The following is a 20,950-nucleotide window of genomic DNA, read 5'->3' on the forward strand; positions in this document are numbered from 1 at the left end:
ACTGAATTCATTGACACTGTTCCAATGCACCAATATAACATTCTAATTGACTTAAGAGGAGACACATAAGAATATCTCTTTTTGCTTTTAAAGTGTATAATTTATGTTATTGCCAAATTAAGGATTGTGGTATATCATATTTTTAAAATGTGTTTGAATTACTTCTTAGTCTAGAACTGAGATTCGGAAGAAGTAAATATACACATTTTCTTTAATACAGTATTCTTTTTCTCTTTAAACCTTATTCTCTTTCCATAGTCACAAATTATTTTGCAATTCGTCTAAGCTATGCCATTTTTCTAATAGATCAAATCTTTTTGGCTGACATGAGGCTCTGGTTACTTTTCAATGTTGGAATCTCTCCAGAAGGAAGTTGTCACCTTACAAGCTCTTTTTGAACATTCTTTTGACTAGGAAGGAGTTGGAATTCTTCACAGAACTTTCATTCTTCAAAGAAAATGTGAGAGATCTGGACCTTGGTTTTAATCAGTCATTAAGAGGAGAGAAATTAGAATTTGGGGATTAGAAAGAGACTCAGGGGCCACCTAGGACCACTCCCTATTTTCGCAGATGAGAAGGCCCAGACCCTGAGGTCAGGTCACTTACTGTAGTCACCCAGGTAGTGAGAGACAAGGCCGGGATCAGGACCTAGGTCCCAAGTGCCTGATCTCAGACTCTTGTTTTTTCCCATCCATTATATCATCTTTTTTTTTTTTTTTTTTTTTTTTTGAGACAGGATCTTGCTCTGTCACCCAGGTAAGAGTGTAGTGGCACAGTCATGGCTCACTGAAGCCTCAAACTGCAAGGCCCAAGAATCCTGCCACCATGCCCGGCTAATTTTTTATTTTATTTATTTATTTATTTTTTTATTTTATTTTATTTTATTTTTTGTAAGCAAGTACATTTATTGAGGATCAGGGTGGGACACACAAGAAAAGGAGTGAGGGGATTTCACTGGTGTATTTGAATGTCACTAGGTCACAGTCAGGAAAGGAAGTAGGAAGGAGAACCTCTAGCAGGGACCGACCTTATCACATTGGTGCACCTGGTTGACTAAATTGGAAACTCACAGCCCTTTTATGGAGATGTTGAAGCAGCAGGAAAATATGTAGTTTTAGGGCTGCAACACACACTGTCTTAGGTGTGGTAAGCAGTTTGCTGAAAGCTCTCCACTTCTAGACCAGCCTCTCTCTTCTTCTCCTGATTCTCCAGCACCATGGGGTTTGCTAGTTCTGCAGGGCTGGGAAAGCCTCAGGTAGCTTATAATCATGGCGAAAGGGGAAGCAAACACGTCCTTCTTCTCAGGACGGCAGGAGAGACAAGTGAGAAGCAAACGGGGAAAAACCCTGGAGTGTTTATTTTTTGTAGAGACAAGGTGTCGCTATGTTGCCCAGGCTGGTCTTGTACTCCTGGCCTCAAGTGATCCTCCCGCCTTGGCCTCTCAAAGTTTGGGATTATAGGTGTGAACCACTGTGCCCGCCCCTCTTACATCATCTTTTTTTTTTTTTTTTTTTGAGACAGAGTCTGACTCTGTCGCCCAGGCTGGAGTGCAGCGGTGTGATCTTGGCTCATCGTAACTTCTGCTGCCTGGGTTCAAGAGATTCTCCTGCCTCAGCCTCCTGAGTAGGTGGGAATACAGGCACCTGCCACTGTGCCTGGCTAATTTTTGTATTTTTAGTGGAGATAGGGTTTCACCATCTTGGCCAGGCTGGTCTTGGACTCATGACCTCGTAATCCACCCACCTTGGCTGGGATTACAGGTGTGAGCTACTGCGCCCAGCCTCTTACATCATCTTATAATGTAGTCTGTGTTATCAGGAGTATGGTAATCATTTTTCATTATTCTCCCGATTCTCAACCCCTCATACAATCTTCAAAGATCTAGAAAACCCATCAGTCACAAACAGGCTTACTACAGCATCTGTTACATTGTACCTGAGAAACCAAGGAAATACTAGAACGAGTTTTTATATACAGGGATGACGTTGTACATCAGCTTCTTTATCATGGTACTGCACAGTTTTTTTGTAAGTAACTGCCATGCTTTTCTCTGACAGGTAGGAAAATGCATATAGGATTAGTACCATTTTGATCAGCTTAGTTTTGGATGAAAGTTTATTGAAACTCTCTGAACTTCAGTATAGTTTATATGGGAAAAGATGATTTCAGATGCAGATGAAGCTCTGTAGTCCTCAATTCCTGAAGAGATTTAAGCTGATTCAGGCACATGTGAATTGTTCAGTAATAGTGGGTGTGTTAAAACACATTTTATGCACTTGCTTAATATGCCCATGATATTAAAATTCTGTAAGAATCATAATCACACCCTCACAGTCTATTTCTGTTCTCCTTCTTCTATTTCTAAAAGGGAACGTATTCCACTTTTACACTTAGTCTTTTGTTACTTTAAAACTAGAACAAAAAATTCTTGGATCCACCTTCTGAAGTTAGATTTAGAGAAGATTTAAGCTCTAACAAGAGAAGCCAAGGTTCATTCTTTCCAAATTTTCTCTCCACAGTGTATCTGTGATTTTTTTTTTTAAGATCTAGATGCTGTTTCCTCAAGTGATGTATAAAGATGCCTCAACAGATGAGCAGAGCTAAATTTACTTAGACTCTGCCTTTTTTCTTTAAGTAGAGTAGGGGATTATTAATTGTCTGGTTCTATAAATCTATTCCCTGTTCCTTCACCCACCCATGCCTAAAAATCTTTGGAGGCATTAAGTAAAGAAAGTCACATTCTAGAGAAAGAGTACTCCCAGCTGCCTTTTGTTTTGTTTTGCTTTGCTCTCTCTGTTTAATGTGGTAGTATCCCACACTATCTTAAAAAAAAGAATAACTTTTTTGATCCTTCAAGTAATACATACTTATTGTAGAAAAATTTGAAAATACAGAAAATATTAAAACTCAGAGGTGCTCAAGATAAGCCTTATTGGGCCAGGCGCAGTGGTTCGCACCTGTAATCCCAGAACATTGGGAGGCCGAGGGCAGGTGGATCACCTGAGGTCAGGAGTTTGAGACCAGCCTGGTCAACATGGTGAAACCCCATCTCTACTAAAAATACAAAAATTAGCCAGACATGATGGCACATGCCTGTAATCCCATCTACTTGGGAGGCTGAGGCACGAGAATTGCTTGAACCCAGAGGACAGAGGTTGCAGTGAGCCAAGATCGTGCCACTGTACTCCAGCCTGGGTGATAGAGTGAGACACTGAGCCCCCTACTCATCCCTCAAAAAAGAGACCGGGCACAGTGGCTTACACCTGTTATCCCAGCACTTTGGGAGGCCCAGGCAGGCAGATCACCTGGGGTCAGGAGTTTGAGACCAGCCTGGCCAACATGGTGAAACCTCATCTCTACTAAAAATACAAAAATTAGCTGGGCGTGGTGGCACATGCCTGTAGTCCCAGATACTGGGGAGGCTGATGTAGGATAATCGCTTGAACCTGGGAGGTGGAGGTTGCAGTGAGCCGAGATGGTGCCATTGTACTCCAGCCTGGGTAACAGAGGGAGATTCCATCTCAAGAAAAAAAAAAAAGGGATAAGCATTCTGGTATGCTTCTTTCCTGTTGCATTTTTTCTTTTTTCATTTTTAATGAAGACAATGGAGTCATTGTAAAGGTATCTGTTGGTTCTAAAATTATTAAAAACCTTATGAATCTCTAATAATTTTCATTAAATTGAAAATAAGTCATTAAATGAAATAAATGACCTAGTTATTTTTATAAATATTTGCATTTCCAGAAAAATCAAGCCATTTTAGTACAAGTAAATAATAGCTTTTATCTGTAATAGCTATCTATATCTTTTTAACCTCTATTTAAAAAATCTATTAATATACTGGTAAAACAGAAACTAAAAAATTTTAAAACTTTTATGTAGATTTTATTATTTTGTTTTTGATTGTCAGATTAAAAGAAGATTCCAAGTGAGAAATTATGTGCTTTTCTTTTTATTCAGTTAGCAAATATTTATTGACTGTCTACTATTTAAAAGATAACATATGCTTGGCACACAGACACTCCATAAATATTACACTCTTCTCTTTTGAAATATGTAAAGGAAATGAGATGGTGCATGCTAGTGCCGCTTTTCAGTTTATCCATATTCATTTGTTTTGTTGCCTTGCCGAAGAGTAATAGGTAATGGACTCAAGTTATTAAAACAATCAGTGTTTTATTGACTGTAGGCTCAGCAGTGTGTGAGACACTAAGATTTTTCTCAAAAAAAAATGCATGTTGTGGCTGGGCGCGGTGGCTCACACCTGTAATCCCAGCACTTTGGGAGGCCAAGGCGGGTGGATCACGAGGTCAGGAGATCGAGACCATCCTGGCTAACATGGTGAAGCCTCGTCTCTACTAAAAATACAAAAAATTAGTCGGGCATGATGGCAGGCACCTGTAGTCCCAGCTACTTGGGAGGCTGAGGCAGGAGAATGGCGTGAACCTGGGAGACGGAGCTTGCATTGAGCCGAGATCGTGACACTGCACTCCAACCTGGGCGACAGAGTGAGACACTGTCTCAGGGAAAAAAAACAAAACAAAACTGCTTGTTGTATCTTTTTTCTCATGATCCAACTGGTTTGGTTGGCACCTGCCTGATTGAGCACAGTGTTTGGGCCTCCCCAAATGCTTGCCATTTATAATGGGCACCACCCACAGTGGCCAATCATATCCGTAGATGAAGGTTTTCTGTATAGGTGCAGTAAGAATATTAAAAATACTTAGTTTTATTTAATTTTAATATGCTTCCATTATATAGAGAAAAAAATTCAAGAAACATAATGAAAATATGGCCTTTTTTAAAATCATGAACATGGTCATAAAAGATAAATTATACCCAACTGCCCTTTGGATCAAGACCAAATTAGTAAAAATGAAGGCGAATTCTGTGACTCCATCTTCATTGATTTGAGAATGTCAGAAATGAACTGATGTGTTTTGGGTATTTCTTTTATTTTAACTGTAAGTTCCTGGAAGAATAGGAAATTCAGCCTCTCCTGTGTAGGGACTGAAAGCATACCTGAAAGCATTGCCACTGTAGTCACCCTGTACTTGCTACAGTTGTCCACTATGGATCCGTAATTTAAGGCATGCTAGATTATTGACGCCAACTTCTCAAACCAAACTATTGAAATAAGATCTCAAAGCACAAACCATGTGAGCAAGGATTTTTTAAAAAAGATTTTTGTTATGTTACTTTATTTTTTCTACGTTGTTGTTCATTTCACATACAAAAACCCTTTCTTAATTTTATTTTTAATTTTTTGTATTTTTTAAGCCTAGTCCTTCTCTCAACTCTTTTCCACTGAAATAATTATAGGAAATTATTTTGCTTTGTTCTACAAGGACAGAATGTATTTTAACTCTGTTTAAAAGACCTAGAATTCTCTCCTGTTACAGGGAGACCCACATCAAGTACCCCAATTATTGTCTGTATGTAGACACCTTCTCAAGGTGCTTACTATAGAATACAGTGGAACTTTTCTCATTTGGTAGTTTACATCACCACTGTAAGAAGGAAGAGAAACTGGGACATAGCTAATGTTTTCAGTGATATGTATGGGCAGATATTATTCCTGGGAAGCTTTGGTCAGACCTTTTCATCACAACCACACTCATCAAATCAGAAATAAAAAGGGCCTTAGAAAGAATTCAGTCTAGACCCCTTGTTTTACAAATGAAGAAACTAAGTTAGTTTTCAGGGTTAACAAAGAGTGAGTGGCAGAGCCAATAATATAACAGAATCACCTTATCTTGAGCCAAATGCTTTTTTCTGTTATTCCATACTCCTGTTTTGAAGTCGAATAGTGAGGCTAGGCACAGTGGCTCACGCCTGTGATTCCAACACCTTAGGAAGCTGAGGTGGGTGAATTGCTTGAGCCCAGGAGTTCCAGACCAGCCTGAGCAACACGGAAAAACGCCGTCTATACAAAAAAAAAATTAAAAAATTAGCCAGGTGTGGTGGCATGTGCCTGTAGTCCCAGCTACTTGGGAGGCTGAAGTGGGAGGATCACCTAATCCCATGAGGCAGAGGTTGCAGTGAGCCAAGATCACACCGCTGCACTCCAGCCTGAGCAAGAGAGTAAGACCCTTCTCAAAAAAAAAAAAAAAAAAAAGCTGAATATTATTTTGCTAGTTCTCATAGCACAATAGTAAGTAGAAAGCGAAACAATAACCAGGTAGTAATCAAGCTTGTTAGCTGATCCATTACTTGTCAATGGTGCTTTTTATGGAATTAGATAAGAAAGGAAGTATTATATTATTAGCATTTAGTATTTTTAAAACAATAGTTTTGAAGTCTTATTTTCTGAGGTATTAACCTTGAGGAGTATTTAGTGTTTACATTTACCTTTTGCAATACATCCTTTTGGTGACTGTGTTTGTCAGTGCACAAATCTTTGATTTTATAGTTTAGATGATTAGATATGAGAAGTTATCCTTATCATATATGATTATGCTCATGTATAATTATGTGCTACCTGGATATTTTTCTCAAATAACAATGGCCTTATCAATAACCCAAGGATATATCAAGTTTAAAAATTTTTTAATAACTGTGAATTTATTTTGTTTCAGTTCAGAAAAACTCTATTTGCATTGACAGCATAAACTTAAATATATTCTTACATGAAATCATTTATTTTGCATCCTTTTAAATATTTGTCCATGTATCTAAAAATGAACTTGTTTTTTTCTTTTATGGAAAAGAGTAAGGAGATCTGATTGTATGTATAATGTATTGAAATATGGAGCTACATACCAATATTATACACTAGTATATAAAGAGTTTATTTAGTATTTACTTTTCTTGTCCTGAATTGTAGTGGAATAATAAATCCCTGAAGAAAGCACTTTGGTCCATGGAATACAAATGATGACTTTGATGCCTCCTGCCTGTGAAGTATCAAAAGATACAGGATTTTAACCCCCTTTGGAATCACGTGGGGGAAATAGTGCACCTTGTTATTTGAGAAACTCTCTAAAAATAAGGAAAAAAAACCCATTCAATTTCAAAACAGCACATTTTCAAAAGGTCTGAAGCATGACATGTCTATAAAGGAATTATACATATAAAATAGAAAATCTTAAGAAAAGGAGAAAATGTATAGTTTTTGATATTTTAAACTTACCAAAAATTCTATCTTTTAGCACAAGTAAACCTAGATAGCAGGGACCAAGACTGAAAATAATAATAAACCAACAAGTAATGGAAATAAGCAAGTAAACAAAAATGAAAACATTCCTCTAGGTAATAAACAGATTCCACAAACACATTATACTGAAAAGTAAGTGTATCAAAGAGTTAGGGAGCAAAGTTAAGTTCCTAATACAAGGATTGTGTTGTCAGCTAGAAGCTTTAAGAGTTCCATCTCCAGGTTTGGTAGGATGAGAAGGAAAATAAGATATATCATCGTGTGTCCAGCATAGTTCCTTGAACAACAAAAAAAGGTATTTAGTAGGTAATGAATGAATTAATGAATAAATTACAAAATAGATAAATTAGTGTAGAAGTAGAATTTTTTTCAATGATATGATAAATTCTTTGTAGCTATGAAAAGCAGCTGCAACCTTCGTTTTCAAATATGTCCCCTGGAAAAATCCACCCACCCGTGAGCTACTCAGTGAATTTATGTCGAGGTGATGCATAAGTTCCTACTTGCCAAAACAAAGTTCAGCACTCTCTAAAGGAAGAGAACAAAAGCAAAGTAAGATAGACAAAAAGAAAATCTTCACATCTTTAAGAGATAACCATGTTCAGTACAATGGCAAAGAATCAAATGGCACTTTACATGTATTTGCACGATACTGTGTCACTCAAAGTAATGGGAGGGAGAGAGAACAGGGAGGGTAGGGATGCTTTTGAAAAAGCTTTTTTTCCCACTTCTAACTTGTTTTAGCGTTAAGAGTACTTATCAGTTAATAATGTAGAGATAATTATTCTTTCTCATTGGAGATTACAGACTATTATCTGTTCATCTTGAATACCCACTTGAAGCCTCTGTAGAAATGTCTTGTCCTTCGGTTGTATTTCTAAAACCTACGTGATTTTGTCGTGTTTCTGCAGTGAGAAATTATATCCATAGCAAAGACAAAAGTCTTTTAAAATTATTTTTATGTATCTTTCATATAGTTCTTACCGTATCTAAAAAATTAACACTCATTTAGTATCACAATTTATGGGAGAGGGTTTTTTCTATTATTTAGCATATGTGGCTTATATAAAAATTGCAGAAGTCATAGGACTGTCATGTATCGCAGCTCTGAGAACCAATGCCTGAAACTTAAGCAAAAAAAAAAAAAAAAAAAAAGTTATGGCCAGGCACGGTGGCTCACGCCTGTAATCCCAGCACTTTGGGAGGCCGAGGCGGGCAGACCACGAGGTCAGGAGTTTGAGACCAGCCTGACCAATATGGTGAAACCCTGTCTCTAACTAAAAATACAAAAATTAGCTGGGCGTGGTGGTGCGCACCTGTAGTCCCAGCTACTTGGGAGGCTGAGGCAGAAGAATTGCTTGAACCTGCGAGGCAGAGGTTGCAGTGAGCTGAGATCGTGCCACTGCACTCCAGCCTGGGCAACAAAGCGAGACTCCATCTCAAAAAAAAAAAAAGAAAAAAGAAAAAAAAGTTATAAAATAATAAATAATGTGTATTAGTTACTTTAGTATTCTGAAAGCAAGGATTTTCTAAGGTCTTTTTAAAAATGAGGCTTCATATTTTGAATACCTTTCAATCCCAGTATTTGCCTCCATAACTTGAAAATCGGAGTAGTTCAGGTGGTTTTGAGTTCTCATGTATTGTCATAGTGCGGAAACATTGCTGCCACCTTCTGTGTTGGTCTTCTTCCCTTAGCCTTCAACACTCTCAGGGGACTTTTCTGTTCTCTGTTGTGTCCCCATCTTTTTTTGTTTGTTTGTTTTTTAAGAAACCAGGTCGTGCTTAGTCAATGATAAAACTAGAATTTCTCCCTCACATTATTATCTTGTGATAAGATAAAGCAGTATACAGTTGCTTAACAGGGTCAGAAATCCAAGATTCTTTCTCTTTCTCTGGGAGAATATTTAGCTAAAAATGTCAGTGAGCCCAATTGTAAGCCTTAAAAAATGGTGGCTTTGAGTCGTGGATCTTTGTTTTGTTTTACTGTCTCAGAGCACACAATACATGTGAAGGGCAGCCTTGTTGAAGTTAATCTCTGTCATCATGGGAAAGGTGATTCGAAGCCAGTCCTTTTGATTCCTATAGAAATATGAAATAAAGTATATGTATGTCCACACACTTGTGTGCACACAGGCACAGACACACAACTGCAAACAATGTGTCTTCCCACTTTAACACCAAACTTCATTTTGCCTTTGTAGAGGGAAGCTTGGGGACCTCCACTCATTCCAGGCCCATTTTCCAGGATAGGAAAACTGTACACAGAAGCAGTGACATAAAGTTATTCAGATTCTCACTCTGGTAGTCATCTACCACTTGGTGGTCTGAAGCAATTAATACGGTTTCCCAGAGACTCTAACTTTCTATCACTGCATAGTTTATCTACTTGAGACTATTAATAAAAAACAAAATGTCTAAATACTGTGACAGAAATCCAAACATTGCAGACTTATTTGAAATATACTTTCCAATAACTTCCCAGGTAAACATGTATTTACCTTTAAAGCTATTCTGTCTTGAATTTCTAAGGATCTTCACAAAACTGAATGATATATTCTGAATTTTGAAAAGATGTAGCTTCTTAGGCATATTTTACAGTTTGAGAATTTTATAAACAATTACTAGTGGTTCATTACTTTTGTAATTAAAATACAGATTTGCTGTTACGCAATTTAAATTACTTTTTATTTTACCTCACATCTGGTAGGAACTATAACAAATTGAATTATTTATGTGTTTATAAGTATGTATAAGATAATTATGTTTTTTAAAAGAGGGTGTGCGGAGTTTGAAGGTAAATTCACAGTTATCCTCAAATATCTTCAATATGTATGTAGATCTTAATTTCAAATCTTATAGCAAAAAAATTCAATATTTAGCTAACTTTCAAATCATGTCCTGAATAGATTATTTTGTATGTTAGTGAAATTAGTGTGTAATTTCCTTTGTTAAAAAATCTCCATTTTCCCTCCACACAGTGAATATGGCCACAAGCAGGCTAATAGGGGCCGTGGCCGGCACCATTCTGGCCCTGGGGGTGATTTTTGGAGGCACAGGGTGGGGAATAGAGTAAGCATCCTTGCCAGTTTCAGAGTGTTTCTGTGTGGTGCCTGGTGTGTGAGGCGATGCCTGTACCTGACTCCATGTCTCGTCCTGTTGACCGTGTTTCCCGTGGTAGTGCACCTTGTGGTGTGACTTGGATGTTGCTTGTGTCCTGTGGTTTTCTTGTGTCATGTAGAACCTTCTCCTGTCTGGAACAATGTGGGGCATAACATAACACTGGGTGTGCTTCCGATAGCTTCACAATTAAGGCAATAGTCCCAACACTTCTATTGCTCCTCCACTTTATAAAAGTAATTTTAAAATACAGACTTTTTTTTTAAACCATTTATTGGCAAAAATGCTTTTATATGTATATTTTCTTAGGATTCTTGTAATAAAGTTAATCTGTGCCAGTCAAATAAACTTACGTATATAACTAGGAATTATCAACAGTTATAGCACCTTTTAAAGGTAATAAAAATGATAGCTACTAATGTTTTCTTCATTTATTTAGAATGATATAGGAGGCTGCAGCTTAATTTTTTAAAAAGAAGATATTTAGCATACTGCCTTCCTATTTTTCCTATAAAATAGGTTAATAATTCAAAATTGAAGTCTACATAAATATTTGGAAGCAAGGAGCATTAAGAATGAAAAAATATTTAATCCAAACCTGTATAACCATAAGTGAACAGCTGCAAATCACCTGGTGGGTTGGTCTTAAAAGTAGCCAGGGTGTAAATAGATATATTGTGTGCCACTTGCCCATTAAGCTGTCACAGACATACAGTTCTGCTGATGCTTTGATTTAGGGTACTCTGTACTTGATCCACATCCTCAAAATAGCTGTCAGTTCTCCAGGGCACACTGCTTCCTGAGATTGCTAATCTGTAGATTAAAATATTATCATGATTTTTTTCTTCTCTCTCTAATTCGAAAAAGAATATTTAAGAATGGCAGACATAACCCTTTACACAATCTTTTCTGTCTACTGTGGTGGTGGTAACACTTCAAAGTGGCCCAGAATGAATTACTAGTATCTTCAGGCATCACTAGATATCTTTGACTCACCTACCCCAAATCTTGGGCTTATTGTGAATATCAGACATGTTTTTCTTTAGTCTCATTGGTTAAAACAAACGGGTGCTCCTCTTACATACTGGAATTGGGAGACCTGGGGACCAAAATAGCATTAAGAGGGAAGCAGGTTCATAGTTCACACCTTGTGTTGAAGATGACATGAGCCTTCTTTCTTCTGGATTCAGGGACTTTGACCAGACTTAGATCTTCCAACTCACATCTCATCTCTATGGACTGTGAAGCTGGTTAGCACAGGGGAAGCTAGAAATACTAGAAAAGAGATTTTGTTTCTCCTTGTATATTAGAAAACAAAGACCGTAACAGGGATAAAAATATTTAGAGACAAGAACTTTGTCCTGTAAAATTTCCCCTTGGATCTGTTGACTGGATTATATACAGAAGAAACATTCCTTTTTCAGGGCCAGCTCCATGCATGCATTTATGTGAAATTCCTCCTTGACAAATGGTAGTTTTCTGAAAATCATCCCAAATGCATTTTTTAACATTATACATTGGCTGTAACTTTGGTATCCTTAAATGTACTAATTGAAAGGATGAATTCTAATAATCCTTCCTTTAAGTCTTAGAGATAGGTAAAATCAAAGAGGCCTTTCTTGTAAAACATAGTCCTTGTTACCAGCATTTGTTTTCATCAATCATTTCCAGTTTTGTTCGTTTGTGACTATTTCTAATTGTGACAGGTAAGTCTGTGTAAGTGTATATATATTTTTTCTAAAGATAGATTTCTTATTATTCCTAGTTTATGAGCACTAGTTGTCTCTTAGCTTACTGATTTTTTTCCCATCAAATTCCAAGTTTTAGCATAATTGCTCAAGAAATATAGTTTTTTAAAAAATAATGTAGTACAATATAGATTGTCTTAACATTTCTTAGTTTAACTGATAGAGTAATGTTCATTCAGTCACTAAGAATTCCATGGGCAGTTTTATTTTTCAATTTCTACTCATTAGTTTATAAGTCAGGAATCATTTTTCATGAGTTATGTATTGATTCTAATCCTAGCCTGTGTTTTCTGAAGCTGACGAAGTGCAAATCATATCCAAAGCATAGAGTATGTACATGGTTATATTTTTTTAATACTTGTTTTGAAATTTGATTCTGTGTTGAAATGTGGGGAGGAAATACATGTAAACGGAATAAAGTTTCCCTAATACAGAAGTTAGCAGACTTTCTGTAAAGGGCAAGATGGTAAATAGTTTTAGCTTTCAGCCTACAGGGTTGTCTGTCACAACTTCTCAACAATGCTGTCTTAGCATGAAAGCAGCCATAAACAATATGTAAGTAAATGCGCATGGCTGTGTTCCGATAAAACTTTTTTGCAAAAACAGACAGTGGGGCTAGATTTGGTCTGTGGGCTCTAGTTTGCTGACCCTTGACTTAATAGGATATGTTTTAGAGTCAGACAAATCTGTGTTCACATCTTGCCGCTATCACTCACAAACTTCCAGAAGCCTGTTTCCTCATCCATTAAACAAGGATAGTCATAGTTCCCACCTCATATGATTTTTGTAAAGATCAAATGAGATACTGTATGTCCAGTGTTTAGTACTGTGTCCGGCGCTTAGTAAGTGCACAATACGGTAGCTAAACTATTTTTGTGGCTCTCATTATTATTATTATTATTGGTGTATCTCTAAAGGCAACTGAGATTCGTTCTCTAGATGGTCAGTGGTTAGTCTTAAGAGCATGTCACAAGCCCAGAAGCCTGAAGAGACCTGCATCCCTGAGACTGTATTGCAGCTGTCCTCTACCTGCCCACCAAGCCCTGGATGGTCTCCAAGTAAAAACATGTTAGGCATGCAATTTGAGTGCCGCCAAAAGTGACATCCATTTATGTACACAGTTGAGGGCACTGATGTGAGCAGAAAAGAGAATTTTTTACACAGAAATGAATGTATACACAAACCTCAAGGATTTTAGAGAAACTAGCAACATTGGCTTTGTGATTCCTGGAGCAGGGATACATAGGACTGAAAGTATTTTGTTGTTAGGGGACACTGTACCTGCATATTAGCATCCTGAAGGATGGGATATGTAAAGTAATTATTATACTAGGTTTAACGTTGCTTAGATTTTAAAATGCTGAGCTTAAGGAGAGGAGTGAGCGAGTGGACAGGAGTTACTAGAATATGGATTAGCTCTTATCCTTAGCAATTGATAGAAATGCCACCTTGTCTTTTCTTTCTTACTGTCCTTTGGCTCTCTGCTTTTTTATATCTCTAAGCCTCAAAGTTCTGTTAGTAACAATGGGAACTTTAAAGCTATTCTCAGTTGAATCTAAGGAATCTTTTTACCATTTCCCCAAAATTACCCAAATGAGATTTATGCTTCCTTATATCTTGCCTTTGGAACCCCATTTTGGTCTTTACCACTGTAAGGATCGTGAAGAAGTGTATCTTTGAGAGCAAGGCTTCAAAAGTCAGATCTGTATTGATGACTTCCTTCTGACTGCTAAATTTTAACTGTCTCCAAGTGGGGAATTAAAAAGTTAACATTCAGACCACTTTTAGGTGCTTTTTGGAAGGGCATTGTAGCAGAATGTGTTTCCTTTCCTCCATGCCCCCATTTGTCAGTCAGATGGAGCTAATCTGAATGCGATGGTGTTCTCTATGTGCTTTTACTTATTTGATACATAATACTTGGAAAGAAGAAGGACGTGTAAAGACAGCAAGTGGGGCCTATTTGCTTCAAATTCTGTGAAAGGTGAATTTAATGGAACTTAATTGTCAATGGTGCGGAAACTTTAGATTTAAAGACATATAAATCCAAGCAACGCTCACCATAGCATCTAAAGTGCAATTAAGCTAAGTAAATAAAGGCAATTTAAATGTTTAGCCATCTTTTACACAGGATATTTACTTCCTGAAACTGCTTAACTGCCTTTCCCTTGTGGTAACGAAAGTGGTTGGTTCATATGACTCTCTTCCCATGATCCTTTGTCACAGGTCCTAGTGCCACCAATCTCATAATAGGCTCCATCGCTGGTGCCATCCTGGTAGCAGCTATTGTCCTTGGGGGCACAGGCTGGGGATTTAAGTAAGCAACGCCGCATGTCTTCTTCTCCAGTGGCTCTGGCACTTCTCTTTTCTGCTTACATACCCAAGTTTTGAGTTCCTGCTACAAGAGCTTAGGTTCTGTAAGTCAAACTGCAAAAAATAAGTCTTTTTATTCAGAAATGGGTTAGAAACGAAGAAACACAGACCCTCAACTGTCATTTTCAGGCAAGTGGGAAATGTAGAAGGAATTCATATACACTGATTTTTAAGGAGAACAAAGAAGTTCTTCAGTAGAAGACAGTCCAGCTTGTAAGAGCAGGCACTCTGAGATACATTCATTTCTACACAGGAAATCGAGGAAGCCATGTAGTTGGAAATAAGTGGATGTAAATTGCTTGTATCTGTTTAAAACTTGTTTGTAGTCCACTGATATTTTGAAATTTTCACAACCTAAGTAATCATGCAATCATTACTTGTATTTTTCATATGTAACAGTATATGTAGCTTTGTGATTTGAAAAGCTTTATAGTTTAATAAAAACAGATTTAAAAAGTATTTGTGTAATCCTCAACCAACTGAATTGGTTTTAAATCAGAATTTGAAAAATGTGGCTTTGTGACACTTAATATTTTCTAATCAAGGACTAAATATTGACCTGACAGGTAGGCCTGGGGTTTTCATAGTGACCTTTTAGTTTGGATTGCACACTGCTTACTGCACTAAGATTGTTTAAATAGACACACTGGGTATTCACAAATAAACTTCAATTGTGATCAAAATTTTTAAACCTGATTTATCCAGGCTGAATATTTCTACACTCCAGAATCATTGGATAATTGCTTTTTATACCTTTTCATGCTATAGTGGGTTGATGATTATGATTTGTAGGTAAGCCCTCCTGTGCCTCCTGTGATAAATTAAGTTTCAGCCAGATTTACAGAAACAAATTTAAGTGGGAAATAAGACCATTACCCAAATTCAAAACCCGCGTTGCCTCCATCTGGTTACTCAAAAGAGGAAGCTTTTGCCCTGAACTATCTGAATAATTGCCTTAATTATAAACTTTATATGTTTTATATTTGGGATTTTGAATTCAATATGTTTCAGCCAGCTAAAGTGTTATTTTTAGAAGCTGATTAAAGAAACCAAAGATGATTTAAATACTTTCAACATTTTCTGCTAATTTGTTATCATGTTAAGATTTAATGAGTAAGCCTACAGTTTTTGAGTGCCTTTAACTTGAAATAGTATTATAAAATTTTACATCTTTTCTCTCGGTGTATTTATAGAGTTGAACTTGTTTAGTAAAATAGTTTTGGCATCAGTGTGTTTTCAAAAACACACTCATAAAATGGACAACTCATATTTAAATTTATTGTTTTGGTATTAAAAAAATATTGCCCACATAGTGAGTCACGCATGTGGCATCTAGTAAGAAATATGTTTTCCTTTGGGTGGACCTAATTCAAGCAAAACTTAGTGTTCCACTGCTACAAAAAAGTCATTGAACATTATAGTACTGCCATACTCTTATTATTTTATAATGGTTCCTTGAACTTTTTCATTAGTATGCCTCAAGAAAAATAAATCTGGATCATGCCCAGGCTTATGCCTCATTTGGCATTAAGAAATCCCGGTTTCAAAGGCCTGGAAAACAGTCTATTACACATCTTTGCCATCTAGCCATATGCAATGCCAAATTTATCATTGCAGTGTTTGGAGAGAAGAGCACACTATTCTGTAGCAGGACCTCAAAACAGTGGCCTGGCCTAGCTCACAGCTTGAATTGCATGTTTCTTTGGGGAAAAATGGAAAAGCCTTTATCACTGTGTATATAAGTGGATTAGGCCCTGTAAAGATTCTTTATATCTGAGAGAGAGAGAAAGATCTCGTTATCACAAGAGCAGAAAACAAAAGGTGGGGGATCAGCACTTAGTGAGATGAGAAACAGCCTTTGCTGACTGCTGCCTGGTTGTTGCTGTGTAGGGACCTGTACTGCTGAGCTAAGTCAAAGCCCCTTCCTGTGCCCTGTAACTCTAATAATCACTTTCAGGGAGAACTGTGTAGAAAGACACACAATAGGGTGAAGTATTTCATGCCCTGAAGCAAAGAAAACGATGAAGACTAAGAATAATTCCAGAACATGTAACTTTAGGAGTTTAAATTGGGAGAATGTGCTACTCCTGAGTGACTATTGGTTGCTACGTGAGGATCTTAATTTGCTTTAGATTTTAGTAGTAGCTGTGTGGTTTGTGTTCAGCTTTAAATAATACTTCTACCTTGTAATAAAAGGCTTTTGGTGCTGAATGATAATGTTTAGATTTTCCCACCACTTGGACAGTTCTGGAGATTACTAGTCTGGAGATAATTCGTAAGTATAATTATTTGCTATTTGAACTGAAAGCCTTTGGGTTTGAGTTCAATGTAAATGTTTAAAAAGAGATTCCTTTAGAATCAGAAGTTGAAGATAGTTTGTACAAAAGATTGTTCTAAATACTGCTGTTGGGAATCCCTCCTGATACCAGGTTTTTATTTCTAGAAGAAAAGTTGGTAAGGTAACCTGGACAATTTGAGGGCATGTCAACTTTTTGATTAAAGGAAAATACAGTAACTGCTCAGGGAAAATACTACGTTTTCCTAATGTCACATTTCTTTAGATGTACTAGTGAGTAGTTTAGATGTAGAAGTATCATACTATACGTGACCTGCCCAAGTATAAATGAGAAATAACAGCTATGCTCTAAGCCCTGACCTTGTCTGCCATTCTTTAAAGTTCTTTCCTTATACTATTATTTCCTCTGAAATAGGTGGTAAAAAGCATGAAAATGTGTGCGTGTGTGTGAATGTGTGCACATTTCTGTGTGTGAAGTGATAAGATGTATCAAGATTATTATAATCTGAAAATAATACTGATTTAAATTACATACTTCCTTTTGGTAGAGTAGTTGAGTCAGACCGCTTTGGTGCAAGCAAGGCTTCCACAAACAAGGTTGTGGATTTCCTGAAGAATTTTTAAATGTTTTATTTGGTAGATTTTTAAAAAATATTCTGACATATTGTGTAATGTTATGGGTAGTTACTTTGCTTAATTTCTTTTTCTTTTTCTTTCTTTTTTTTTTTTTGAGACAGACTTTCACTTTTATTGCCCAGGCTGGAGTGCAGTGGCATGATCTCAGTTCACCGCAACCTCCACCTCCCGGGTTCAGGCGATTCTCCTGCTTCAGCCTCCTGAGCAGCTGGGATTACAGGCATGCGCCACCACGCCCAGCTAATTTTGTATTTTTAGTAGAGATGGGGTTTCTCCATGTTGGCCAGGCAGGTCTGGAACTCCCAACCTCAGGTGATCTGCCAGACTCGGCCTCTCAAAGTGTTGGGATTACAGGCGTGAGCCAGTGCGCCCGGCCAAATTTGCTTAATTTCATATTCCAGAAGTATGAGGTTACTAAGGATATGATTAGTCTGTAGAGTCCCAGGTATTGAAGGTCTTAGGAATTTCTCTATGAAATCCTGTGAAAAACGAACGTAGGCACGTGGCACACCAATTTGCTCTACTTCTATATCTGCATTTATTTTCATTCACCCCATGCTCCTGTTCTTCCCCATCACCCACACACAAGAATAAAGTTATGAGCTGTGGTGCAGAGGATTGCAAACCTCTGTCCTAGTTGACTCATGGAGACGCATGACACCTACCAACATTAAATAATGATACTGCTTGATTTGACTGTTAGAGCTGTTGCTTTTACTGGACATTAGAAAAAGCAGGACCATTTTAGTAGCATCTTCCCTAAAGCTTAGGAAAGGTGAAAAGTATATGAAAAGAGAATTTCATATCTCCATTTAAAAGTGAACAGGATTGCCTTCAGCACCTTAGGCATTGCTATTTATCTGATATTCCCTAAATTTGAATGTAGGGTTTTAGATGTGAGCAAAGTCATTTACATGCACATTAGTAGGTGATGGTGGTAGGAAAAGAGAAATTCTAGGTGATGGTAGGAAAAGAAATGAAGGTAATAGTGACATGGTTTGTTGAAAATTGAAATCAAAAGGACTACAGGATGAACACTGAGCTCTTCCAATGATACTGTAACACCTCAGTCTGTGGAACCTCATCACCACGTCTTACTCTCCCGCTACTTGCCCTGTCCATGGGATTCAGTGGCAAAATGGATTTCAACAGTGGCCATACTGGCCTGGCATAGCTACTCCTTACATTAAAAGTGTTAATTTAATATTAATAAGTCTGTGTAATTATCATACGTGGTTCCTTCTCTTTAAGAAGTTATTTGTGTTAAAAGCTCTTCTGAGCCTGACTCTGGATTTAAGAGATTCTATCTGGCCTACGTTCCATTTTATTGGACATGTTAAAGAAAAGGCTGTTTATGTACTCACACAAAATGAAAAAGAGCTATGTCTAGACTATTACCAGCAAAGTTAAGAGTTATCTGAAGCTGGGCACGGTGGCTCATGCCTGTAATCCCAGCACTTGGGGAGGCTGAGGTGGACAGATCGCCTGAGGACAAGAGTTCGAGACCAGACAGCCCAACATGGTGAAACCCTGTCTCTACTAAAAATACAAAAATTAACTGGGCGTGGTGGTGCAGGCCTGTAATCTCAGCTATTCGGGAGGCAGAGGCAGAATCCCTTGAACCCGGGAGATGGAGGTTACAGTGAGCCGAGACTGCGCCATTGCACTCCAGTCTGGGCAACAAGAGCAAAACTCCGCCTCAAAAAAAAAAAAGTTATCTGAATGTCAAGTCAGCTAAAATTTGAAAGGAACTTAATATTGCTAATTATATTTTCTCAAAAGAGTAAACACCATTTTTTGTGGAGGCCTTTTGATATTTATAGAATTAGGAAATTGAATTAAATTTGGCTAGTCTTTCCACGAGGAGGATAACCAGACTGCTGCTTTTTTGAATTCCATGACTGTATCCCAGTCCAAAATGAGAAGCCTAATTCCCTTAATGCCTGGGACTCCTGGGTTAGGCACTTTCTCTTTCATGGTGCCAGGCTGGCCAGGAAGATCAGTGCATTTCCCTGCCCCAGCACCCCAGGGAAGTGAACTCAGTGTATGGTGGCCTAGGAGGGGTTGGGCTAGGGACACTTCGTCAGGGGGTGACTCAGCATAGAATGATAAGAATGTGCTAACCATGGATAAATGTATGCCCTTGAAAGAAGAACTAAAGGCTTTACAGCTCTGAGATGGTTATTGTTATGCAAAGAGTCTTGCTTTAATTTTGTGCAGATGTTTATGTGTGTAATGTATATTGTAGACAAAAGTCCAGATTATTTCAGAAGTAGTAAAAATTGATGAAAGCTGTGAAAATGCAAGCTTTATGGATTATGCTAGTGTTTTATAATGATCCAGAAATACCTTACAGGTTATGAGAAAGTTAATTACCTTCAGAATCCTAGTGAGCAGAGGGTATTCAGAGGAAACTGTTATGGAAGTAAGACAGCAAGGACCTGCCCACCGTAGTTGTACTTTCACATTAAAATTGAACTGAAAGAATATTTTTTTCATAGAGAAAATTCAGACCATTCTCAACATACAGTGGCCATGATGGTTTTACAATTTATGTGTGAGGCACCTTCACAGTCCGCTTCCCTCAGGAGTGTTCATCTCTGTCCTCATCGCGGTGTCACCTCCCTTGTAGAGGAGCTCACTTTCCCCCTGCTGGGACATCAGTGGAAGAGCTAAGGTCCCGCAATGCCCCATTGGTGTTCAGAGTCCATTTTCATCCAGCAAGATACAGTTCTACAGCATGGCTCGGCCTCTCGGTCTGACCTGGGAACCCAGTGATCCTGTAGAGCAATATTTCTGAAAAAAGATGCAACCTAAGCTTCAAAAACCAACTTTTAAAAAGAGCACAAGCTTTTGGACACCAGCAGTTTCTGTGTGCCAGGCTGAAATGGAATTTCCTGTCTCCATTTAAAAGTGGACTGCATTGCTGTTATGACCTTGGACATGGCTACTTATTGGTCATTCCCAAATTTGAATAAAGGGAATATAGATGTGGGCAATATAGTCATTTACATGCACAGTGCTAGCTTGGTTTGCCCTTTCCTGTACATTTGGATTTACTGAGGAAACTTTAGTTTAACATTTATCTTGAGTTCTAGCAATACATAGCTCACAAGATTGGGGCCTCTTGTCCTTCAGGGTCATTTCACAAGGTCAGGCAGTCTCTGTTTTTCCGCCCTGACTCACAGAGTATGGCTCCTTAAACCTCTACCTTCCAGGGATAGGAACAGGTGGCTGAAGGAGACCCTGTGCTCTGCAGCAAACTAACTTGGTGGAGGATGCATTACGGGATACTTGCCTTTTGGTCTCACATTGGTTTCTTGGGCAGCATCAGCAGTGCCCGCTTTCAAGAATGTTAACTTAAAAGAGGGCTGGGTGGGAATGATGAAGAAAAGTAAATAGCATTGTTGCAGATAGTGTTTGCTGCAATGGTTACCTGCTAGGCCAATGAGTCACACACTGAGGTCACTCATGAAGACGTTTTAATGTAAACTTTTAAAAAGAAAAGACAAGTTTTCTTTAAAGACTTTTATGTTGATATTTCAAAAGAGAAGCATCAAAGTGACCATCTTGGGAAAAATAAGAACTTTGCAGGATGCCTTTATACCTATTTTGAGCTTTGGTGTT

The 20,950-nt window shown here is 37.8% G+C and overlaps 1 protein-coding gene across 3 annotated transcripts in view; it reads left to right on the forward strand.

The window, feature by feature from the left end:
* The window catches only part of ADAM23 (ADAM metallopeptidase domain 23), a 178,931-nt gene that overhangs the window by 153,251 nt on the left and 4,730 nt on the right, over nt 1-20,950 (forward strand). The window contains exon 25 of one of the 3 annotated variants that reach the window (XM_003253987.4): nt 14,245-14,335. The exons of 1 other annotated variant lie outside the window; for it this stretch is intronic. In XM_003253987.4, coding sequence (XP_003254035.1) covers nt 14,245-14,335 — 91 coding nt within the window. One more of the 3 variants, XM_030802445.1, reaches the window with a different exon arrangement.

This window comes from Nomascus leucogenys, chromosome 22a, assembly GCF_006542625.1.
Source record: "Nomascus leucogenys isolate Asia chromosome 22a, Asia_NLE_v1, whole genome shotgun sequence".
Taxonomy (NCBI): domain Eukaryota; kingdom Metazoa; phylum Chordata; class Mammalia; order Primates; family Hylobatidae; genus Nomascus; species Nomascus leucogenys.